This window comes from Eleutherodactylus coqui, chromosome 2 (assembly GCF_035609145.1).
Source record: "Eleutherodactylus coqui strain aEleCoq1 chromosome 2, aEleCoq1.hap1, whole genome shotgun sequence".
NCBI lineage: Eukaryota > Metazoa > Chordata > Amphibia > Anura > Eleutherodactylidae > Eleutherodactylus > Eleutherodactylus coqui.
Genome location: NC_089838.1, coordinates 57412687 through 57439029, shown reverse-complemented (window position 1 = coordinate 57439029; position 26343 = coordinate 57412687). Strand labels below are relative to the sequence as shown.

The window sequence follows — 26343 nt, the reverse complement described above, 5'->3', positions numbered from 1 at the left end:
ACAGAAGTTACTCACTTACCTTCCCTGCGCTGGCGTCCCCGTCTCCATGGCTCCGTCTAACTTCAGCGTCTAATCGCCCGATTAGACGCGCTTGCGCAGAAGGGTCTTCTGCCTTCGGGTCTGTCCGGCAGCAGCGGCATTCTGGCTCCGCCCCCTTCTACGCGTCATCGTGTAGCTCCGCCCCATCACGTGTGCCGATTACAGCCTCCTGATTGGCTGGAATCGGGACACATGACGGGGCGGAGCTACGCGATGACGCTTAGAAGGGGCGGAGCCAGAACGCCGCTGCTGCCGGACAGACCATGAAGGCAGAAGACCCTTCTGCGCAAGCGCGTCTAATCGGGCGATTAGACGCTGAAGTTAGACGGAGCCATGGAGACGGGGACGCCAGCGCAGGGAAGGTAAGTGAATAACTTCTGTATGGCTCATATTTAATGCACGATGTATATTACAAAGTGCATTAATATGGCCATACAGAAGTGCTTAACCCCACTTGATTTCGCGAGACAACCCCTTTAATTATGGGCGACGCATCTTGGTGTTTATAGATCAGGCAGACGCCATCGAGTAGAGTGGAAGTACCTGTGGGCAGTGATGCAACTTTATTAAGTGGGTAAGGTTCCTGTAGAACTCTCCAGTGGCCAATATTAACCCTTTCCAATCCACTGTCTGACCTTTGAAGACATGATTTAAGGCTGTACAGCTCTGATGTTGGAAGATATCCTTCGGGGGTTCTCTTACTCTATATTGCAAGCCTCTCTGCTGTCGGACCCTATCCAACATGTCACCTCATGCAGTACTGGATTTAGCAAGCATATAGCGCTGTTGTATAACGGCAGAAAAAGAGTAAGCCTCCTAGGAAAGCCAGGATACAAATTGGATTGGAAAGGGTTAAAACTAATGTCCATGTTTCTGCCCAGGGTGGAGGCACACGACAGTACTGCCCCCTATCCCCTGTCTTGTTTGCCCTTGCTATCCAGGTCTGGACATCACCGACAATAAAGGGATTCAAATTGCATAACTATGAAGCGCGCATGGTGCTGTATGTGGACGACACCCTCCTTTCTCCTGCACTCCCCATTTTTGATGCATTTGGGTCCTTGTCGCAGTGGACTCTGCGGCGGCTGGCCTTCCTCTACCCGCCCCACTGAGCTGGACAACTCAGACAACTTATCTGGGTATAAGGGTGTCAGTAGAGGTTTCTGCCTTTCACAATCCTAATTTAGACCCCCTTCTAGACTGGGCTGAAAGAATGGTAATGCGTTGGACCTCTCTCCCACTTACCCTTGTAGGCAGACTCAACTTATCGAAAATGAAACTGCTGGCGAAAATTCTGTATGTCTTGCCTAATTCCCCTGTCCTGGTCCCAGACAGATTTTTTTCCATGGAATTGTACTATGCATTCTGTGGAGAGGCTCCCCCCTCCCCAGATTAATCCGGAGACCCTTTGTCTCCCGGTGAGCTGGGGAGGCTTTTCCTTACCCCACTTTCACTACTATCTGGCCAGTCAACTGATGTATGCTGGGTGGTGGCTGTCTTTGTCAGATTACAACCCGGTGGTGGCTGTTGACAAAGCTTTCCCCCCCGGCCGAAACATGTGCAGAATTCCTTGTACACTATAAGCCATATGCTTTTTTAAAACAATAAAGAAGATTTGAAGCTGTCCTCTTATCACATACATTTTGGACAACAACCCGGTGGTGGGCCTGGAGCGTAGGGTGGCAGACCCTGACCAGAATCTAAAGGTGTCTGCTCATGCGTGGCCCCTCCTCTATTGTCCCCTTACCTGCTCCCATGCTGTAACACTCAAGGTGTGGAACGAGGCCTTGTGGTTGATCTCTGTAAAGGAGAACACGTCTGCACCTGCCGAACCTGCATTCTAGAGACTTCACAGTGTGAGTGTCCTCTTTAATGTAGTCCATGAGGGCACCTTTTGCACTCTTCTACTGCTGTAGATAGGTCATAACTTGCCTAACATTCTTACTTTAGATACTACCAGATAAGACGTGATCAGGGCCCGGTTCCGGGTCCTATCCATACCGCTGTCCATCATGCATATGTTCTGGGACTGCGGTGTCCTGCGCGACTAGTGGAGGGATGCTCTCATAATTATGGAATCTCACCTGGGGCCCCCGAGGATCGTGCACCCTGGGGTATGCCTCTTTCGGCTTGTTGGAGACCTACCAGTGGCTGCAGCAACCTGCACTACGTGTAAATTACTGGTTTTTTTTAATGTCAAAAAAGTAATAATATGAAATTGTAGCCCCCCGGGAGACTGACCTGGAATGCATGGATCTAGGTGGTGAATTCTAAAATTCCAATGTACAAACTGATGTATATGGCCAGGGGATGCCCGGAGAAGTTTGGGGTGACTGGGTAAACTGTCCTGTGATGGTAACGGAGATGTCTATCTAGGTACTATGGGGGATATGTTGGGGAAAACCCGCTTGATTTACCACCTAATCTAATCCTTTTTTCCAGGTCGTCATCCCGACGGCCCCATTACAATGGAGGTTGCCCTCTGACCTCGGTAGGAACAGGAAGAGTCCTTAAAAGCACCTCCCTTTCCACCATGCTTCAGTGTCTTCCTTTCCCTACGGTGGCCAGATGAAGCAAGCTCCAGGGAAACAGCAGAGTACTCACCGACACGCTGTGCGAAGATCCCCTGGAGGGTAGAGGTCGGGGCCGCATACCATAGCAGTCCCTGCATCCCCGACCTGCGTCGCCTGGAAGCCGTAAGCTGCCGCAGCAGCGCTGGTCTTCCTGTGCGGGTCTGCATCTTCAGGCCGCCGCTGCCGCTATCGGATATTTCCTCCTGGTAGGGGAACAGCAGCGGCGGCCTCCCTGGGCTTCTGGGTTCCTTGGCGCGCATACAGTGACGTCATCTGGCGTGGTGATGTCACGCGCTCGATGTAGGGGGCGTGGCTACCGACACAGACCCGGAAATGGTGCCAAATTTGAAAAGTTTCTCCATAAAAGCAGGCTCTACTCCACAAAAGTTATCCTGCTGACTGCCAGAAGTGCCAAAAGCATGTCTACACGCGACAGCTCAGCACGAGAGGGAGAAACAGAGACCCTACAAACCCCAGGAGTAGGCTATATGCCAAAAAATGGAACATGCAAATTTGTCATTTATGCCGAATTGGATGCATATATGTTCCCTTTTTTTCTCCCCCATTTTTTTGTATGGGTTAGATGGGTAAAGAAGGTCCGAAGGCTAAAGCTGACTCCAGGAAAAATCCAAAAAATGTGTCCTCTGTAGTAAGAGGCTTGAGGAAAAATATTAAAAAAAACCCTATGTGAGGAGTGCACAGGGAAGATACTAGCGGAGGAAAGAGCTGCATTTAAAACCGACATCCGCTGTATGATTAAAGAAGAATTGCAGGCCTCTATGGCATCCCTCTCTCATCCTCAACCTGGTCCTTCAGGGGCCCCTAAAAGGCCAAGACAAATGGAGTCGGCGAGCTCTATTTCTGGCGAATCCCTGAAACTCCTGTCAGAGGGAGAACTAGAAGATCTGCCATCATTGGTTGAGGACGAGAAAAAATATTATTTTTCCTCGGACGACATTGGGCACCTCATCAAAGCAGTGAGGTAAACCATGCAAATTGAAGAGGATTACCCGCCTAGGACAGTCCAGACCGAGATGTTTGGGGGCCTCCGGACGAAACTGAAGACCATGTTTCCGGTCAATCAGACCCGGCAAGAAGTTATTGCAGACGAGTGGCAGGAACCTGAGAAGAGGCTATAGGTCTCAAGAGAAATCAGGAACCGGCTTGCGTTTGCTCCCGAAGACGTCCGCCTGTGTAGAGAGACCCCAAAGGTCGATATACAGATTGCAAAGGTGGCCAAAAAAAACCCTTCTACCTTTTGAGGACGCATCGCAACTTTCGGACCCAATGGATAAGAAAATCGACGGTCTGATGAGGAAGGCCTGGGAAGCGACGTCCTTTACCGTCGAAGCTAACGTGGCAGCAACATCCATAGCCAGGTCCATGGTCTTATGGCTGAACAGGCTGGAAACATCAATCAAAGACCGGGCTCCCAGGGAAGAGTTAGCCAGCTGTCTCCCCCTTCTAAAAATCGCCACCGCCTTTCTAGCTGACGTGTCGGCAGAGACCGTTACATACGGCGCAAAAACCAGAGTCCTCAGTAACACCGCAAGAAGGGCGTTATGGCTAAAAACATGGGCAGCAGATGTAACATCCAAGAACAAACTCTGTGCCATTCCGTTCCAAGGGGGATACATGTTCGGGCCCGTCTTGGACAAAATACTTGATAAGGTCGGAGACCAGAGTAAGACCCTTCCAGACAGAAAGCCCTACAGGAAACCATCTTTTCCAAGGAGGACACGGCAGCCATCTCCTGAGATCAAAGGAAAAGGGAAGACGGGCAGCTGGTCGTACCCCAAGGGAGGTCGGGGTAAGGAAGCTCCACCCCTCTTCTGATTCAACAGGGGGTAGACTAGCACATTACCTGAGCTAGTGGCAGGGTATAACATCTAACCCCTGGGTACTTCAGATATTTGAAGCCGGGTACCGAATTGAATTTCACCCTCTACCTCCTAGGAGATTCCTCCTAACCTCCCCCGGGTCCCCGCAAGAACAGGGAAACCTGCTAAAGGGCATCCAAGAGCTTAAGGACCTAGGGGTTCCCGATCACGAGAGGGGTGAGGGATTTTATTCACCCCTTTTTTTCATAAAAAGAAAACGAACGTCTCTGTCAGAACCATCTTTAACCTCCAAAGCCTTAAATAAATTCATTTTCTACAAGAAATTTAAGATGGAAACTGTGAGGTCCATCGTATCACTAATAGATCCCGATAGCGTCATGTGCACTATAGATCTCAAAGACACATACTATCACGTCCCAATAGCCGCAGTTCACCACAAATACCTAAAGTTCGCCCTGCGTGACGGTGATGCAGCCTATCACTAACAGTTTACGGCTCTACCCTTCGGGATCTTGACTGCCCCTCAAGTCTTCACAAAGATAGTGATAGAGATGATAGCTTATTTCAGGCGAAACCAGATTCTTATTTTTCCATATTTGGATGACATTTTGTTGGTGTCAAGAACAACAGAAGCCATACGCGCAGACCTGTCCGTAGTCCTGTCTACCCTGAATGATTTAGGGTGGATAGTAAACGAACAAAAATCTGATTTGACCCCAGGTACACGGAAGGTATACTTGGGCGTACTACTAGACTCCCACATCCAGGAATCTCGGCTTCCACTATCCAGAAGGGAAGACCTTATTCAAGCCGTAACCTCCCTGTGCCGGGCTACTACAGTGTCTATCAGAGAAGCAATGAAAGTGCTAGGCCTTCTGACAGCCTGCATACAGATAATTCCATGGGCACAAGCCCATACCCGACAACTACAAAGGTTCATCCTTGCCAGGTAGGACAAACGGCAGACCTCCCTAGACAAAAAGGTGAGCCTATCCGTCCAAGTTAAAGAATCCCTACGCTGGTGGACCCTGCAGAGGAACCTGAGCAAGGGTACCTCCTGGTCACGGGAACCCGCCATATCTGTCACAACAGATGCTAGCAAAACAGGATGGGGAGTGCAAGTAGCCGACTTAACCCTACAGGGAACTTGGTATTCCCAAGTAGCAACACGCTCGTCCAACTATAGAGGACTAAGAGCAATATGGGAGATCCTTCGTGCGGCAGAACCCCACTTAAGAGGAAGGCATGTAAAAATCTTAACTGATAATATGACAGCCCTGTCGTTTGTTCATCACCAGGGGGGAACGCGACACCCACACCTCCAACAACTGACGGCAAAGATGCTTCGCTGGGCGGAATCCACCGTGCTGTCCCTTTCAGCTATCCATCTAAAAGCGTCCACAAACGTCATTGCCGACTTCCTCAGCAGACAGAGCGTCCTTCCGGGAGAATGGGGTCTGAACCAGCAAGTCTTCAACCAACTAGCACGCCAGTGGGGAGAAGCACAGATAGATCTGTTCGCCATGAGGGGAAATACAAAATGCCGGGACTTCTATTCGCTCAACCCAAGAGACAACCCGTGCGGAGTAGATGCCCTGTCTCAAAGCTGGGGCATGGACTTAGCTTATGCATTTCCCCCTTCCCACTGATCCCGCACACTCACAGAAAGATTCAGGCCAGCCGGGCGTCAGTAATCTTAGTCGCCCCCATGTGGGACAAGAGACCCTGGTATCCCCTACTAAAGGCTTTAACGATCTGGGGCCCCCTTCGACTACCGGCCATGGAAGATCTCCTTCTCCATGGCCCTCTAACATACTCGGGGGTCGAAAAATTGAAACTAGCGGCCTGGATGCTGAAGGCATGATACTTCGAGGGAAGGGACTTTCCCACAAAGTAATTACTACCTTGAACAAAAGTCGTAAGCCCGTAACTACAGCCATCTACGACGGGATATGGAGAAAGTTCTCAGAATCTAGACTAGATCCGAGCAGAATTCCAGATATTGATATACCCACAATCCTGGAATTCCTGCAGGCGGGCCTAGAGAAAGGCCTTAGCCCAAGAACTCTTAGGGTTCAGGCAGCAGCATTAGGATCATACCTAGATTTCCCCTTGGCAGAACACTACTGGGATCGTAGGTTCCTTAAAGGGGCAGACAGTCTTCGGCCCTTTATTAGGGAAAGCTTCCCTACTTGGGACCTAAATCTAGTCCTAAATAGTTTCTGCCAACCACCTTTTGAATCCCTCTCCCAACTCCCCCTAAGACTACTTACGCTAAAAGTTGCTCTTTTAGTCGCCGTAACTTCGGCCCAGAGAGTAGGGGAACTACAAGTCTTATGCTGTGTCGAACCACATATGGTAGTACAGGATGACAGAATTACGTTTAAATTAGACCCAGCCTTTCTACCGAAGGTGGTGTCCACATTTCATAGAGAGCAGACAATTACTCTGCCCTCTTTTTGTCAAAACCCCCGTAATAACAGAGAACGAGAGTTTCACAGCTTAGATGTCAGAAGGACCATTCTAACGTATTTAGAGGCTACCCACTCCTTCCGAAAGAATAACAACCTCTTTGTCCAATTTCAGGGGCCGGGCAAAGGAAAGATGTAATCTAAAAGCACTATTGCGAGGTGGATCAAGACTGCCATCCAGGAGGCGTACAAAGCTAGGGGTTTCGATCCCCCGGGGAGAATCAGAGCCCACTCTACACGCTCCCTCTCCTCCTCATGGGCAGAGAAGGGCCAGGCGTCTGCCGAGCAAATCTGCAAAGCGGCCACCTGGTCTAGCCTACATACCTTTATCAAACACTACAGGGTTAACGTCCAGTCGGACAAAGACCTGGGATATGGACGGAAAGTCCTCCAGGCAGTAGACCCACCCTAAAGTCACCTATAATTTGGTATTACTCCACTGTAATGGGGCCGTCGGGATGACGACCTGGAAAGATACGGATTACTTACCGGTAGTCCCTTTTCCAGGAGTCCTCACGCGGCCCATAGTTCCCTCCCTTTTAGAATAATTGTTCTTTTTAATGTAAATATGACTGAAATAAAGGTACATTTTGGTTCAGTAAACATTGTCCACCGTAATAATTTGAAAGTCACTGAAGCGTGGTGGAAAGGGAGGTGTTTTTAAGGACTCTTCCTGTCCCTACCGAGGTCAGAGGGCAACCTCCATTGTAATGGGGCCGTCGTGATGACTCCTGGAAAAGGGACTATCGGTAAGTAATCCGTATCTTTTCTTGTTTAGGAGTTGCGCTGGGTTGTTGGGGGAGGGGGGTATCTTAAAAGTTTCTTATTTTTTCTGTTACTCTTGGACTCCAGGGTTGCGAGCCCTATTCTATGGTTCTTCTCAATATTAATAAATAATAAAGGAAAGAGCCAAATGATTTCTGAGGAAATGTATACACATATACACGTAATTATGATTTCTCTGTTTTTGCTCTCATGTACTGTTGTACTAGCAAAATCTACACCTTTTGATGCTTGCTGTTTTTACTCATTTGTTTATTTTGGCTAAATAAAAGTTCCTTTAAAAAAAAAAAAAAACATTTTGGCTGCCAGCAGACTAGACTAGGGTGAGTTCCCTGTAGCCAAGTGTTCATAGAGAACAGGCAGAAAAGCTTATGGCAGGTGATCAGAACACATTGATAAGGCACCCAGTTATTTAACCTTATGGGGCCCTGAGTTATCTACTGGCAGCCCTGACCTCATACATGTGTAGTGGTGATTTCACAATTATGAGGTGTTTCATGAAGTCTTTTCATAGTCGTTGAGGTGCCCCTCAGCACATGGGAGGACTATTTCAGAACAAGGACTATAGGGAATTACTCTATTTTAACCCCTTAAAGAAGCAGGTTATTTTGTACCTTAAGAACCAGACACTTTTTAGGAATTTTACCCATGTGGCGGTTTTACTGCTCTATTTTTATTCCTTTTAGCTACCAAAATTATTTTTGCTGCATTTTTTTTCGTGACATATAGAACTATTTTTTTTATATCTTTTTCACTGACTTTTTTTTTTTCCGTTTTTTTATTTTATTGGGGGTAAAAAGCTAAAAAAAAAAAATTAAAAAAAAAAAAATATTTATAGTTTTCTTTTAAATTATTTTTATATTTACACTAAAATAAAGTATGGGAATGGGTTCCTCTATTTGTTTCGGACGTTTTAATATATAGTATGTACGGTTTTGGTTTACAGGGCGAATAGGGCGACTGTTCTTGTTGGCGCCGTCTTTGTGTTATTTTCTTTCTTATGTATATATTGTTGTTTTATTCTGTAATTTTATTTTACTGATGTATGTAATTGTGTTTTTTACTATCTATGTCCCCCAGGACGTCATGTAAGACCTCTGGGGGACATTAGCTTTTTTTTTTTTTTTTCCCCCATTAATTTGACACTTTCCCACTGTACCTGGTTTTCCCTGTAACTAGGGCTTCTATTGATGCTGCAGGTACAGTGGAAAACTGCTAAATAAAAAGTGTGACTGTCCCCCAAAGGTTTTATATGACTTCATAGGGGACATAGATGTTAAGGAGGAAAATAAACAGTGTACATGTTCAGGACTACACAGGTTATATATCAAAACAAAGTGGGGAACCCATTCCTGTACTACATTTTAGCGTAAATATACTTATTTCAAAAACTAAGATGTGTTTTTTTTTTTTATTTTGTTGTTTTGTTTTTTTAAATCTCTTTATACGCATTACGCCTAATAAAACAACGAAAATATTTTTTTAAAAATCTGTAAAAACCGCCTTAGGCTGGGTTCACACAGGGCGGATTTGCTATGGAATTTCGCTGCGACAAATCCTCCTGCGCCCACTAATTCCGGGATTAGCCAGCCATTTGGACCATCCAACATGGCAAAGTTGGCATTAGCCGGCACTGCAGTGCGGATTCCCAGGACGAAGCATGTCAATTCTTTTTTTTTTTTTTCTCCCCATTGCGGTCTCACTCCTCTTTATGGGAGAGCTGGCCGCAACGGAAAAGCATGTGCCGAACACGCTCCAAAACCCGCGGCACTTGGCGACTTTTGAAGCTGCGCTTATCCCACGGAACTCTCGCGGTTTTCCGCTGCGGCAAAACCATGAGATTTCCACGGCAAATCCACCCTGTGTGAGCCAAGCCTTATATGTCGAGAAAAAAACACAGCAAAAATAATTTTGGCATCCCCAGGGGGAAGGGAGGCCGTAAAATCAGTACTTGTGTGAAATTGCTAGTGTGCCTAAGGCTAGGGGTCACACGGAACGTATTCCCGGCGGAAATCTCGCGGTTTGGCTGCAACGTGAAAGCGCTGCTTCAAAACCCGCAGCACTTAGCTGCGGGTTTTGAAGTGGCTTGGCTGCACGCTTTCTACTGCGGCCGGTGCTCCCATAGAGGAAAGCACGGTGGAAAAACAATAGACATGCTGCGGCCGGCGAATCCGTGCCACAACGCCGGCTTCTGCCGGCTTTGCCGCGTCGGATTCACTGTCCCGTGTGGACGAGATTTCTGAGAAATCTCATCCACATGGCTGGCTAACCGCGGGATTAGCAGCCGCAGGCGGATTTACTGCGGCGAAATCCCGGACAGAATTTCCGTGGCAAATAGTGTGAGAATGGCTTTCCTTTAACAGTCTGGTCCTTCAGGGGTAATCTGACGCTGCTGGAGATTCGCGCTGTCTATACTCCTCTAATCTTATTGTGATGAATACAGTGGCAGCAGTATTCTACTGCCACTCCACTCATATGGAGGAACTCATGACCCTTGTAATCGTGTGTGTTGCAGCGGGCTGACCCCCGCTGATCACTTATTCCCCTATCCTGTGGTAGAGCATACGTTTTTAAACCTGCCCTTTAACAGTTTGAAGGGTTAATAAGTCTGAGTCCTAGGCGACCTCCCTAAATACAGAGACCTTTACTTCACGGCCTACAGCGGCAAACACAATCCAACCCACCTTCATTAACTCTGATGGGACACATTAGCGATTCGCCTTTCTGCGCAGTGTGCAGCCTTTCATTTCTGAGCTTATTTTAAAAGCCAGACGGCAGATTGATCTTTCTGATTCTTTAAAACTAGATATAGCTTTTTATTTTTTAATAAAACCTGTTTTTCAAAGCAATCGAAAAGAATAACTTTGGTCATCCAATCGCCCGGCACTTGAATGTCAGGAGGATCTGAAGTGCGTCGTTGTTTTCTGCAGTCTGCCTTGGGTTTTTGAGCTTCTACCCTATTCACATGCTGCAGCAATAATCCATGACTAACTGAGGGCCTAGTTTAGAACGTTACATCCTCGCCATGCCCTATCTGGGTATAAGCTATAGTAATTCCAACTGGAAATCATTCTGTTGTGTGGAGGCTGAAAACTGTTCACATGTCAAGTTATATTTGTATATAGCTAGCTTATTTCGCCAAACAAAGCCAAAGTATGTTAGGCCAAGCAAAGAATTTGTCCATCCAGTTCAGCCTGTTTCTCTCCCCCCCCCACCCCCCCAATGTTGATCCAGAGGAAAGAAAAAAAAAAACACAATGAGGTAGAAGTCTATTCCTAAAAAATTCCTTCCTGACTCCAATCTGGCAATCGGAATAATTCCTGGATCACCAACCCTTCTGAGGTAATCAGTGATGTAATATTGTATCGCTCAAAAAAGGCATTCAGGCCCCTTTTGTACTCTTATCGATTTTGCCATCACCACATCCTCAGGCAGAGAGTTCCACAGTCTCACTTCTCTTAAAGTAAAGAACCCCCTTCTATGTCGATGTAGAAACCTTCTTTCCTCTAGATGCAGAGGATGCCCTCTTGTTACAGTCCTGGGTATAATGGATGATAGGAGAAATCTCTACTGACCTCTGATATATCTATACATAGTTATTAGAGCGTCCTCTTGTTACAATCCTAGGTATAACTAGATGATGGGAGAGATCTCCTGTATTGTCCTCTGATATATCTATACATAGTTATTGGGTCGCCCGTCAGGCGGTTTTTTGTTTGTTTGTTTTTTCTAAAGTAAATCACCCCAATTTTGATAACCTCTCTGGGTATTGTAGTCCACCCATTCAATTTATTACTTAAGTTGCCCACTTTTGTACCCGCTCGAGCTCTGATATGTTCTTCTTTAGTACCGGAGCCCAAAACTCTCCACAATATTCCATGTGTGGTATGACCAATGACTTGTAAAGAGGATGAACTATGTTCTCATCATGTGCCCCCAGACCTCTTTTGATGCACTGCATGATTCTATTCTCCTTGGTAGCAGCTGTCTGACACTGGTTGTTTCAGTTGAGATTACAGTTATAAAACTTTTAAGTCCTTTTTCATGTCCATATTACCCAGTGGTTTCCCATTTAATGTGTAAAGGTGACTCAGAATCATAGAATGGTAGAGTTGGAAGGGACCTCCCGGGTTATCGGGTCCAACCCCCTGCTCAGTGCAGGATTCACTAAATAATCCCAGACAGATATTTGTCCAGCCTTTGTTTGAACACTTCCATTGAAGGAGAACTCTCCTCCTCCTGTGGTAACCTGTTCCACTCATTGATCACCCTCACTGTCAGAAAGTTTTTTTCTAATATCTAATTTGTGTCTCCTCGCTTTCAGTTTCATCCCATTGCTTCTAGCGTACCTTTAACCATTCCTCATACTACATGATTTGCAGACCGCTCACCATCTTGGTAACTCTTCTCTGAACTTGCTCCAGTTTGTCTATGTCTGTTTTAAAGTGGGGTGCCCAGAACTGGACACAGTATTCCAGATGAGGTCTGACTAAGGAAGAGTAGAGGGGGATAATTACCTCACATTATCTAGACTTTTAATATATCCCAGAATTGCGTTAGCCTTTTTGGCTGCTGCATAACATTGTTGACAGAGTGGCCAGCAGGGGGGCGGGGCGGCTGCAGGAGATTTCTTTCCTCGCGGTACCCTGCCCCACTCCATTGACATACATCAGTATTGAACGACTGCTATTTACACTTAGCGATCAGAGATCTGCTCATCGTCCATCGTTTATGCAGCATAAACTATGGATGATGAGCTCAAAGCTCAGTGTAAATAGTAGCCGTTCAGTACTAAATGGCTACTATGCTATGTCAATTGAGAGGGGGGGGGGAGGAGGAAGGGGAGTGCAAGGATACAAATCTCCAGCCACCCTTCTGTGAGCCAGCGATACTAGCTCCCGTGCAGCTGCATGAAAGCTAGTATGTGGGGGGACGAGTATCGGGCACTGTTTGCCTGACGTTCGTCCTGTGTAAATGGACTTTAAAGGGGTTGTCCCGCCGTGACAAATGGCCCTATATACTTCTGTATGGCTATTACAAAGCACTTTGTAATATAATGTGTGCTTTGTAAATACGCCATACAGAAGATATATACTTACCTGATCCGCCCCCCCCCCCCCCCCCCTATATTTACCTGTCCGTTGCCTTGGCTCCGACCATTCCTCGGCTCTTCTCCCATCAGTCGGTCTTCTCCCAGTCGCGCAGGCGCTGTAGATCTTCTGGCTGCTCAGGTCCCTGTGAACGCGCCTGATGCATGCGCAGTCTTCACCTGCCTTCCCCTGGCTCTGGCAGACAGAAGAGGAGGAGCTTCCCCAGCGGACCTTCCTTCTGGGCTGGGTAAGTCAATGGGAAGGGGGTGTGGTTGGGCTGTGGGAAGGGGGTGGCCTGTCACTTGTGGGCTGGGGTGGGGGGGGGTTGATCAGGAGTCGGGCTCGGACTGTCACTTTGCGGGGGGGGGGGGGGGTTGCGGGAGTCGGCGGGCCAGCTGTCACTTTGCGGGGGGGGGGCGGGAGTCCGCGGGCAGGCTGTCGCTTTGCTGGGTGTGCGGTCACATAGACGTCTGGCGGAGGTGGGTGTGCGGTCACATAGACTGCTGGCGGAGGTGGGTGTGCGGACACAGACCTCTTGCGGAGGTGGGTGTGCGGACAAATAGACTTCTTGTGGGGTGGGTGTGCGGTCACATAGACTGCTGGCGGAGGTGGGTGTGCGGTCACATAGACTTCTGGCGGAGGTGGGTGTGCGGTCACATAGACTTCTGACGGAGGTGGGTGTGCGGTCACATAGACTTCTGGCGGAGGTGGGTGTGCGGTCACATAGACTTCTTGTGGGGGTGGGGGTGCGGTCACATAGACTTCTGGCGGAGGTGGATGCAAGAGTGCACTGTGGGAGGGCATTGTGGCGGGTGACACTGGAGGGGGGGAACTGTGGTGGGGGCATTGTGGGGGGTGCACTGTGGAGGGGCATGTGTGTGGTGGGGGCACTGAGGGGGTGTACTGTGGAGGGCACTGTGGGGAGGTCATTGTGGGGGGGTGCACTGTGTGGGGGCACTTTGGGAGTGCATTGTGTGTGGACACTGAAGGGGGGACTGTGGGGGCACTTTGGGAGTGCATTGTGTGTGGACACTGAAGGGGGGACTGTGGGGGGGCAGAGTGGAGGGGGCACTGAGGGGGGGGGCGTGTGTGGGCATTGGAGGGGGCACTATGTGTGGGCACTGTGAGGGGAGGGGGGGGCATGTGTGTGTGTGTCATGCTTGGTTCTACTTTCACGTTCAATAAGCAGAGGATCGCGATCCTCTGCTTATTGAAAGGGATGCTACAGATCACGATCTCTTGCTACTGCTGTGACAGCTATAGCAGGAGATTCCTTCATCTCCCCAGCATGTCCCCTCGTCACTGGACACTGGGACATTGCTGGCACAGTGTCCAGTGATGAGGAGACTTGCCGGGGAGATGAAGGAATCTCCTGCTAACAGCTGTCAGAGCAGTAGCAAGAGATCGCACTGCCCTCTCATTGCTTTGAATGGAGCCGGCCGCCGGCCCATTCAAAGCAGTGAAGCGTGAGTCTCCATGACGCCGGTCCTCCAGTCATGTGACCAGCATCGGGAGCGCGCACGCTGAGGAGAGAGAGGCAGCAGTGCATGATGGGAACTACCCAGCGGCAGCCATCTTTAAAAAGTTCAGGCAAGCTTTTTATAAGGGGAAGAAAAGGAATAAAAAGCTGAGGAAAATGTCGTTTTTTATGGGAAAGGCTGTTGTGTGTGATGCTTCTCCTCTACAGGGCATTCATGGGAAAAAAAAACATGTTTTGGGGGCGGGACAATCCCTTTAAGGGAGAGCCATGGGAAATTAGATGTTAATTTCCAAAATGTGATTGTTCTCAGTAAGAGATCATAAAACTTTCACATCCCATACATACATACTCTTTATTTGTTTAGAGCTAACATAGTATGTTAGGCTTAACGAGGACAATGTCCACCTAGTTCAGCCTATTTCCACTCTATAGTTAATCCAGAGGAAGGCAAAAACCCCAAGAGACAGAAGCCAACTAGCCCATTTGGGAGAAAATTCCTTCCCGACTCCATAATGGCAATCAGAATAATCCCGGGATCAACCTTTGATAGTTCCTACCTGACTGTTAGACCTGGAACCACGAACCCGCTGATCACCTAATGTCTAGATCCTGTAATATCCTTCCGCTCTAGAAAGATGTCTAGTCCCCTCTTAAACGCCTCTATGGATTTTGCCATCACCACGTCCTCAGGCAGAGAGTTCCACAGTCTCACTGCTCTTACAGTAAAGAACCCTCTTCTGTGTTGTGATGAAACCTGCTTTCTTCTAGACATAGCGGATGCCCTCTTGTTACCGACGCAGTCCTGGGTATAAACAGATCATGGGAGAGATCCTTGTGTTGTCCCCTCATGTATTTATACATAGTTATTTGATCGCCCCTTAGCCGTCTTTTTTCCAGGGGGAATAATCCTAATCTTGATAGCCCCTCTGGGTATTCCAGTCCTCTCATTCTGTTTATTAATTTAATTGCCCTTCTTTGAACCCCCTCAAGCACTGCAACATCTTTCCTGAGCACCGGTGTCCAGAACTGTACACAGTTTTCCATGTGGGGCCTGACTAGTCTATATATATATATATATATATAAAGCTGAAAGCCCTCACTGACTGACTGACTGACTGACTGACTGACTGACTCACTGACTGACTCACTGACTGACTCACTGACTGACTCACTGACTGACTCACTGACTGACTCACTGACTGACTCACTGACTGACTCACTGACTGACTCACTGACTGACTCACTGACTGACTGAATCGCCAAAAGTTCTCCAACTTCCCGATATCGTAGAAACATGAATTTTGGCATGAGCATAGATCATCACCAAAATAGGAAAAGTAATTGGGTCCCAACTCGATTATTCAATTCTAGCGCAAAAGAATTGGCGTTGAAATTTTAAGTACATAATCTAAATCTGTCACTTCCCAATGCCTTAGAAACTTGAAATTTGGCACGGTCATTCATTATGACAAGAATAGGAAAAGCTAATGGGTCCCAACTCGATTATTCAATTCTATGCGCAAAATAATTAGCGTCCAAATTTTACATGCGGAATGTAATTTTTTCACTTTCCGGTGTCATAGAACTGTGAAATTTGGCACAAGCATTGATTATGTCATAAATAGGAAAAGCTAATGGGTCCCAACTCGATTATTCAATTCTAAGCGCAAAAGAATTAGTGTCCATATTTTACGTATGTAATCTAATTCTCTCACTTCCTGATGTCATTTTATATAAAGGAAACGTCGCATGGTTACCTCCCCGTGGTATTTCCTGGGTAACGCAGAGAACTATGCAAAATGGTGAACATATGTTTTTCCTCAGTATCTCTAAAGTAACCACGATTTCATAAGCTTTTCCGTGTGAACACCAGATAAACACCAGGACCAAATTAACTCGGGCGAAGCCGGGTATATCATCTAGTGCCTTATATAGTGGAAGAATAATAGAGCAGACTTATTCCGTAGCGCTTTCAATGCATGGGGAGGTGCATTGCAATATGACTAGTACATGTGGTATTCTATTATTTGGAAGCAAGCATGGTGGGGGTGTTATGGGAGGTACGGGGGGAGGAGATGAGGCATGGGGGAAAGCAGACAGTACAACTACTACATGTAATATTCAGTTATTGGGAAATAAAACTTGATGGGGATGATAAGGAGGTACAGTGGCTGGAGATCATAGAATGGCAGAGTTGGAAGGGACCTCCAGGGTCATCAGGTCCAACTCCCTGCTCAGAGATGTACATGATTGGAAAGTGCAGGGTGTGTGTGCGTGTGTGTGTGTGTGTGTGTGCGTGTGTGCGTGTGCGTGTGCGTGTGCGTGTGCGTGTGTGTGTGTATGTATGTGTATATGTATGTGTATATATAATGCCTCTTTGGATCTGTTTCATTGTACATGAGGAAGGACCCTGAGAGGTGGGAAAGCTCGCTATAACCATGTAGTTTGTATTATCCATTAAAAGGTATCATATCTACCAGATTACCTGGTTTATCTTGCTGGGAACAATCACATTATGCTTTGCTGGCTAACACCATCCCAAACTTGTCATTTATTCGAAAATACACAGCACAACATTATCTTTGCTTGGTTAGTAAGTATTATTTCTTGATTTGGCTTGAAGGTTCTTGGTCTGATCAGGAGTCCAACGGCTTAAAGGGGTTGTCTCACGAAAGCAAGTGGGGTTATACACTTCTGTATGGCCATATTAATGCACTTTGTAATATACATCGTGCATTAAATATGAGCCATACAGAAGTTATTCACTTACCTGCTCCGTTGCTAGCGTCCCCTTTGCCATGGATCCGTCTAATTTCGCTTTCTTCTGGCGTTTTTAGACGCGCTTGCGCTGTGCGGTCTTCTTCCTGGTGAATGGGGCCGCTCGTGCCGGAGAGCTGGTCATCGTAGCTCCCCCCCCGTCACATGTGCCGATTCCAGCCAATCAGGAGGCTGGAATCGGCAATGGACCGCACAGAGCTCACGGTGCACCATGGGAAAGGACCCGCGGTGCATCGTGGGTGAAGATCCCGGCGGCCATCTTGGTGAAGGAAGAATTAGGAAGAAGGAAGACGTCGCAGAGCGGGGATTCGGGTAAGTAATATGTATTTTTTTTCTTAACACATCCATTGGGGTTGTCCTGCGCCGAACGGGGGGCCTATGGAAAAAAAAAAATAACCCGTTTCGGTGCGAGACAACCCCTTTAAATAGCAGCAACTGAGAAGAAAAGCCGGCTTCTTAAAAACACTACTTTTATTCAAAAAAAATCCATAAAATCACAAATGGTAGGTAAATCATGTTACACCATGTCTATTCTCTGATACATTTCAAAAGATAATTCTTTCTTGACCACAGCTTTTGGGGCATTCGAGTCCACTGTTCCCAAGATCATTGGGGATCCCCCACAGTCACACGCCTAGCGATCCCAAAATTTGCATCTTAGTGTTCCTGTGAATAGACTGCAGTCTTGACCACCTCTCTATTTATTTCTATGGCACATGCGGAGATGTATGCGCTTGGCGATTTCCATCTGTCCTATAGCAAATGGAGCTGTGGTTATACATGTGCGCCACTGCTCCATTTGCAGGGGCAATCGGGGGCACAGATCTTGGGATCGTTGAGGGTGCCATCAGTTGGACCCCCAGTGATTAGACTCTTACTCCCCTATCCTGCAAATTGGGAAAACCCTTTTAAGCCTCAACAATCCTCCACAATCAGGTCTTTTCTCCATAGTAATCTACTAATGCACTGGTGTTATGTGCCAGTCATGCAAATGAATGGCCAACTATGTAATACATGGACAGGCAGAATTCGCCAAAACTTCTTTCTATGACATTCATATGACCTTAAAAGGTGATAATACAAGTGACGATTTCATTCTTTGGACTTGCATCTAATGCGTCTGTGTGCACTTGGATTTGATTGGACACTACGCTCTTCAAAATGGTGGATTTGTTACTTTGAATTTCGGTTGTAGTTGAAGAAAATGTCAGATTCTATCACCTCATAGGCTAAAGTTATGGGCTCATAGGACAGACGTGCCAAATTCAGGGGAGTGATTTTTTTTTGATTTTTTTTTAATACTCCCTTGCCTTGTTATCCTGGGCAGCCAGCACTTGATCTATTGAACGGACTACTTTTTTTTCACTGCAATGGCTCATGCACTGTCCTCTGATTGTGGATAGTGTATATGCGATGGACAGAAGTCTGTACAATGGACAGAGCACAGGCTTCCTGAGGGGCGAATGGCGAGGGAATGAGGAGGCAGGAGAGTATGAACTGCCCTTCTCTGGCTTTGTGCCTCTTGTCCTATGAGCACATGACTTTAGTTTATGGAGCCCATAGGATCTGACAGGTTTCTTTTCCTAAAAATGAATAAAGAACTTGTTACAGGCAAGGTGTGAAATGAGTCACTCTATAGAATGCCAAAAATGGAACGTCAAAATGTGAAATTATGAATATTTCACGTTTCCTAGGCACTCTAAGGTGCCAAAAGACAAACTGGCTAAGTATAAAATACTTTTGTCAGCAGTCGGCTGGGGCCTCCCTCACCCTGGCACTCTATTTTTTTTCCTTCACCATAAACCTATGATTCCACCCTTCACACCATCAGTTCCCATCATCATCTTCCAATGTCACACACTCAACCTTCATTCTACCTCCTACTATATTCTCGCAGTCAGACATGACTAACAGAGCAGCCCGGGCCGCCTGCTGTCTCTCTCAGTGCCTGTAGGCTGCAAAGAAGGCTTGACAGGTCTGGCTCTGCCAGTCCATGCGCCGTTGCATGCTGTCTGGACGCGGGTCCTCTTCAGTGCCTCTCACTCGGTGCGCCGCCGGCTGCCAACACAGGGACCTGGCTCTCCAGTAGTGCTGTGTCTGCTGCTGAGGCTTATTAAGAGTCTGTACTTTAGTTTTGTATTTCATATACCATATTTTTCTGACTATCAGACAGTTTTCAGAGAGTTCAAATCTATCTGAAAAACGTCTTCCCCCCCCTTTCTCATCCAGAGGCAGGGGGGTCTGCTAGATCCAGAGACCCCTGACTACTGCCTAAATGATCCAGCAGTGCGCTGATGATCATCAGGAGAACTCTGCAGCCATACATACTGCGGCTGCAGTCTTGTCTCCCCACCCCATCTGTGCAGGCTAGGGGCAGTCCCCTTCAGCAGATCACTTGTATAACTCACCGGGGGTCCTCTTCTTTACACACGTGGGCAGACCACAACAAAGATCATGCAGTAGCTGCAGGACTGTAGATGTCATAACCATATGAGCACGATACATTACTAAACTTGTATGTGGGGATTTAGTGGTAATACAATCTGTGTTTAACATGTCAGCTCCACATGTGTGTGTGCAAGTAGCAGAGCTGTAGGAGTGGTGTATGTGTGCATGCAGCAGACTTTGTGTGTGTGTGTGTAGCAGAGCTCTGTGTATGCATTTACAATGTGCATCTTCACTGGGGAATCCATGAAGCAGTTGGACAGGCAACCAGTGCAGTGCAACTGTCAGTCGACGTAAGTGACGTCAGATGCCAGAAACAGGCGCCAGAAGCTAGCCAGGAGCAGGGTGGAAGGGGACACGGAGCGGAGCCGGTACCGGTGCCCAGAGACCACTGGGAGTGGCTGGAGGATTGCTGGAGTGCCTGGAGAAGTTTCAGCGGGCAGAAGCAGAGTAGCAGGTCCCAGAGCGGCAGGAAGACAAAGCACGGTCGCCGGGAGAGAGGTCCTGCCGTTGACATCACCAGAGCTGCGGAGGAGCTGCCAACAAGAGCCAAAAAGTATATTCTGTGTATCTTGTGTGTCTTAGTGTGGGGGTCTAAGTGTGTGTCTGTGACTAAGTGAGGGGGTATTAGAGTGTGTGTGTAAGTGTCTGTGTGTAAGGTGTAAGTGAAGCAGGATTGGGTGATTGAGAGAGAGTTTGAGCGGGGGGAGCTTGATGTGAGAATGACTGATTAAAACTACGATATAGTTGGAATAACGGAAACATGGCTTGATAAGTGTGATTGGGCGGTGAATTTACAAGGTTACAATCTCTTCAGAAGAGACTGGAAACCAGAAAGGGGGAGGAGTGCGTCTATGTTAAATCGTACTTAATGCTGAGACTACGGGAGGATATAGGGGCAGGAGATGAAGACGTGGAATCTCTATGGGTAGAAATACAGGGGGGAAAAAAATAACAAAATCCTGATGGGGGGGGGGTTTCTATAGGCCACCAAAAGTAACAGAAGAAACTGAAACCTTACTATTAAGGCAGATAGAAGGTGTCAAACCGCAACAAAATAATTATCATGGGGGACTTTAATTATCCGGATATAATATGGGATAACGAGACCTGCAAATCTCAAAGGGGTGATAAGTTCTTGAGAACAATTAAAGATAACTACCTTACCCAACTGGTGCAGGAGCCAACTAGAGGGAGGGCCACTCTGGACTTAGTATTAACTAACAAACCAGACCGAATAACGCGGGTACAGGTTGAGGGGCACTTCGGGAACAGTGACCACAATATAACTAACTTCCAGCTGTCATTCAATAAGAAGCCTTATCAGGGAGCGACAAATAAACTTAACTCCAGTAAAGCAAAATTTGACAGAGTCCTTAAAAATAGCAATACAGTCGACAAATGGGAGAAGTTTAAAAACCTCCTAATCACCTCAGGTAAGCAGTTCATACCCTTTAAAAATTAAAGAACTGCAAGTAAAAGGAAACCATTGATAAGATTGAGAAGACGGTAAGGGGGGCAATAAACAAACAAAAAAAGGCAGCGAAGAAGCGCTAAAATACAGGGAAAAAAACTAAATATGCAAAGATCAGATCAAATTTGCTAAGGAGGAGGCAGAAAGAATGATTGCCAAAGAAAGCAAAAACAACCCTAAACTATTCTTCAATTATTTTAACAGTAAAAAGGTTTGCACACAGAGCACTGTCCCTTTAACAAATAATGCAGGAGAAATCATTAAAGATGATGGAGGGAAAGCAGACCTATTAAACAGTTTCTTTTCTAGTGTATTCTAGTGTATTCACGAACGAAAAGGAAATGTCACACGAGATGCAGGGGAATAACATGAACCCCTCGTGAAATATTACATACCTAACACAGGAGGAAGTGCGGAACCAGTTAAAGAGGATTAAAATCGATAAATCATCAGGCCCAGATGGAACACACCCAAGGGTTCTAAGGGAACTAAGTGATGTGATAGCTAGGCCGCTATTTCTAATATTTATGGACACTATCAAGACCGGAGTTGTACCACGGGATTGGCGCATTGCCAATGTAATTCCAATATACAAAAAGGGGACCAAGAGAGAGCCTGGTAACTACAGGCTGGTAAGTCTCACTTCAGTAACTGGAAAAATATTTGAGGGGTTTCTGAGAGACACTATTGTACAATACCTCAAGGAGAACAATGGAATAATTCCTCACCAGCATGGGTTCATGAGGGCTCGATCATGTCAGACCAATCTGATCAGCTTCTACGATGAAGTAAGTTCTAGGCTGGACCTGGGAGAGTCTATTGATCTCGTATATCTGAACTTCTCTAAAGCATTTGACACCGTGCTGCATAATAGGTTGATATACAAAATGAGGCAGCTCAGATTGGGTGAAAACGTGTGTATCTGGATAAAGAATTGGCTCAGAGATAGAAAGCAGAGGGTGTTAATAAATGGTTCATACTCTGATTGGGCCACAGTCGCTAGTGGGGTGCCACAGGGTTCAGTATTAGGCCCCATTCTGTTCAATATATTTATCAACAACCTGATAGATGGACTACACAGTAAAATATCAATATTTGCAGATGACACAAAATTATACAAAGTTAATATATAATATAATATATATAAAGTTAATTAATGCACCTGAGGACAATATGCGGCTACAAACGGACCTAGTTAAGCTGGGGGCTTGGACAGAAAAATGGCGAATGAAGTTCAATGTTGATAAAAGTAGGGTTATGCACATGGGCAGGAGAAATAGGTGTCACCAATATACCCTAAATGGGGTATTGCTAGGGAAAAGTGAGATGGAAAAAGACCTCTGGGTACTAGTGGATTGTAGATTTAACTGGAGAAACCAATGCCAGTCAGCTGCTGCAAAAGCAAATAAAGTCTTGGGGTGCATTAAAAGAGGTATAGGGGCGAGGGATGAGAACATTATCCTCCCACTATATAAGGCACTTGTCAGGCCCCACATGGAATACTGCGCACAGTTCTGGACTTCACTACTCAGAAAAAGATGTTACAGTGCTTGAGGGGGCTCAAAGAAGGGCAACTAAATGAATACATGGAATGACGGGACTGGAATACCCAGAGAGGCTATCCAAATTGGGATTATTTACCATGGAAAAAAGATGGCTAAGGGGCGACCAAATAACTATGTACAAATACATGAGGGGACAATACAAGGATCTCTCCCATGATCTGCTTATATGCAGGACTGCAACAGTAACAAGCGGAGAACATCTAGAACAAAGGAGGTTTCATTACCAACACAGTAAAGGGTTCTTTACTGTAAAAGCAGTGAGACTGTGCAACTCTCTCTGCCTGAGGACGTGGTGATGGCAAAATCCATAGAGGAATTTAAAAGGGGACTAGGTGTCTTTCTAGAGCTGAAGGATATTACAGGATATAAATTTTAGGTGACCAGCCGGTTGTTGATCCGGGTCTTGCAGACAGGTAGGAACTATTAGAGGTTGATCTAAGGATTAGTCTGACTGCCATTAGGGAGTCGGGAAGGAAGTTTTCCCCCGAAAGGGCTAATTGGCTTCTGCCTCTTGGAATTTTTTTTGCCTTCCTCTGGATCAACAAGGAGGTTGAAACAGGCTGAACTAGATGGACATTGTGTTGTGTATAATGTGAACTTATGTGTTTGGTGTTTTAGTATAGAAAAGGGGCTGCTAGTGTGCAAAGTTGATGACTGCCCACGGCCAGTGAGCCCTGCATTTCTCCCGGCATCTGCGTGTATCCCTCCACTTCCGGTTTCGCTGGTCCTCACGGCTCGCCGTACCTGCGCAGTACAGTTTGTTTGTTTGGGGTTTTTTTAACCTTTTTTTTAAAAAAAAATCTCCTCCTTTCCCACCGTTTCTCGGTGCGTCTACAGTGACCGCTGTGAGTGTGCCGTGGATTGGACGGCTTCCATTGACTTCAATGGAAGCAGTCCCTTCGCGATCCGTACAAAAGTGGAGCATAGTGTAATTTGTTTTCTAGACCAAAAGGTCTGCAGATCAAAACTACATGTTTTATTCCATTTGCAGACGCCCATGCATCACTATAAGCGGCTTGATTTGCGGATCTCCCTTGTGGATTCCGCAAATCAAATTTGCCCGTGGACATTGGGCCTTAGACCTCCGGACCGTGTGAATTAATCTATATATATAAAAATGAATGTATGTCTGTCTGTCTGTTTGTCCTTTATGCGCTACTACACCATTCATCCGATTGCCATGAAACTTTGGGAAGTTCTTGAGTACACTCCTGGGAAGATTACTGGCATAGTACATCTATCCTACGATAAATGGTGCGCGTGCGAGCGTCTTCGACAGTTATGCCCCCCACGTAGATCTTTCGATTTCCGTAATTGCCACTAATTCTCTCACTCCCCGATGTCGCAGAAACATGAAATTTGGCACGAGCATTGATTATGTCATAAATAGGAAAAGTTAATGGGTCTCAACTCGATTATTCAATTCTAAGCGCAAAAGAATTAGTGTCCAAATTTTACATACGGAATCTAATTCTCTCACTTCCTGATGTATATGTATATATATATATATATATATATATATATATATATATATATATATATATATATATATAGATATATATATAGATATATATATATAGATATATATATATAAAGGTCTGTCTGTCTGTCATGCATTACTGCAACATTCATCCAGTCACCATGAAACTTCGGGAAGTTGTTGAGTACACTCCTGGGAAGATTGCTGGCATAGTACATCTATCCTACGATAGGTGGCGGGCGTGCGAGCATCGTCAACAGTTATGCCCCCCAGACAAAGATCATTTGATTTCCATCTCAAGCACAAAAGCAAAAGGCATTACGAGCAAGCGTGTTCAACTACAAAATGATGCATCCGCCGAACGTTTCACAAGACAATTGCTGGATATTAAGAATGCTGAGGTAAAATGAAAGCTGTGCTGTGATTGGTTGCTATTTCTTATACTGCTGAGGCAACATGAAAGCTGTGCTGTGATTGGTTGCTACTTAGACTACTGAGGTTACATGAAAGCTGCGCTGTGATTGGTTGTGTTGCGTCCTCCGGACGTGCAACCTCAAAAACATAAACAAAAAGCACAACTGTGCAAAAGGAAACAAAAACTAAGGGGAATTCTCTCCCTATCGTCCCCTAACCCGGGAGGGGGCCCTGCCTACTCGGTGGACTGACCGCTCTGACAAGTGCGAGCCCGGGCCACTGACCAATCCCTGTCAGTGAGCCCTAGCACAAAAGAAAGGTAACAGAAAACCAAACAAAGCATAAAAGAACTTAGCTAGGAGCTTTAGCCAAGGTGTGTTCCTCCGTCGCTGTCCAAAGGTAACTGAAGGATTGACCAACAGAGGAGATCATGCTGGCACTGCTTAAGTAGGAGCCAGGCTATTCAGCACCAGGTGCTGACTGACGTTACTCCTGCAACTACCACACCCCTCAGCTCCAGGAGAAGCAAGGGCACACCCAAAACCTGGTCTGGCCTGCAAGCAAAGTGCAGGCCTCAGAACGGCTGCAACAGGTTGCTATATATTATACCGCTGAGGTAAAATGAATGCTGCGCTGTGATTGGTTGCTATTTTTATATTGCTGAGGCAGAATAAAAGTTGCGCTGTGATTGGTTGTTATATATTATACTGCTGAGGTAACATGAAAGCTGCGCTGTGATTGGGTGTTATATATTATAAAGCTGAGGTAACATGAAAGCTGTGCTGTGATTGGTTGTTATCTAGATATATAAAAACGAATGTATGTCTGTCTGTCTGTCTTCGCAGCAACGCGTGACGGGCAAGCTAGTATAACATATTTTTTCTTGTTTACTGTTGTCTAAATCTGGGATGCATTTTATAGTCCGAAAAAATGTAGCATAGATTTTCTTTTTTTCCATGAAGGCCTTTCAATGTTTCTCTTTTCAGAATTTGCCTGAATAGTACTTGTCACTCTGTATAATGCTTACGGAAAGTGTGTAGCGTTTTTAAATAAAACACATTGCGTACTTTGCCTAAAATCCTCACGTATTCTATAGATTGTGTAGGCGGTTTGTACAGTACATGCTTTTCACACATTGTAACACCGATCTATTTCTCTTGTGGTTTTCACAGAGACGGCTTGGAGATGCAGCAAAGAAAGCCATTGGGAAACTTACGACAAGGACGGTCAGGAAAGGAGATAAGGTAACAGTCTCTGATTTAAGTCAACATTTGATGACCAGTTGGGCACATTAGGTGTTTGTTTTGCAGATTAATCAATGATCCGATGTCTGTGGATATCCCATCTGTGTCTTCTGCCAGTGGAAACCAGAGTTGAATTTAATGTCTGGTATTTTATGGATGGGTGGTTCAAGTTAGGCCTTATTGACAAGTGTGTTTCCTGCACTCTACTTAAAAGACTCTGCTGACATTGCATTTGGTGCATACACCAAGAAAATCTCACAACATAGAAGATGAATGTAGGCTTGACCTATGCAACTACATAACATACAGTGGCTAGTGTCACCTATAGGATCTGGAGTAAAGGCACTGTATATATAGCAGTATACATTCCTTTTCCACATATTACTGCCCTGAAAAGTGTATACCTCCTGAACGTACCTCAAAGGGTCATTCTTTTTGCGTATTTTAGGTAAATAGGAGCCTATGGACGCAGTAGGCATGTAGGGGAAAACTGCTATTTGGACCACCGTAGAAACTTCCACACAAGGTTCAAAGAACAAATCACCAAAGTGCAGAATCTAGAACATCAAGGATATGAACCTAGCTCAACAAACCCCATTGCCTATAATGGGAGTCTGTTGAGTTTCTAAAAAATACAAGCAGGGCAGCATCACCGACTGGATTTGT

At 46.1% G+C, this 26343-nt stretch overlaps 1 protein-coding gene across 3 annotated transcripts in view; it reads left to right on the top strand.

Moving 5' to 3' along the window:
- RNF130 (ring finger protein 130) overlaps nt 1-26343 on the top strand; it is a 516622-nt gene that overhangs the window by 235766 nt on the left and 254513 nt on the right. For all 3 annotated transcript variants that reach the window (XM_066591020.1, XM_066591021.1, XM_066591019.1), the window contains exon 4: nt 25606-25677. In XM_066591020.1, coding sequence (XP_066447117.1) covers nt 25606-25677 — 72 coding nt within the window. The remainder of the gene's footprint in view (nt 1-25605; nt 25678-26343) is intronic.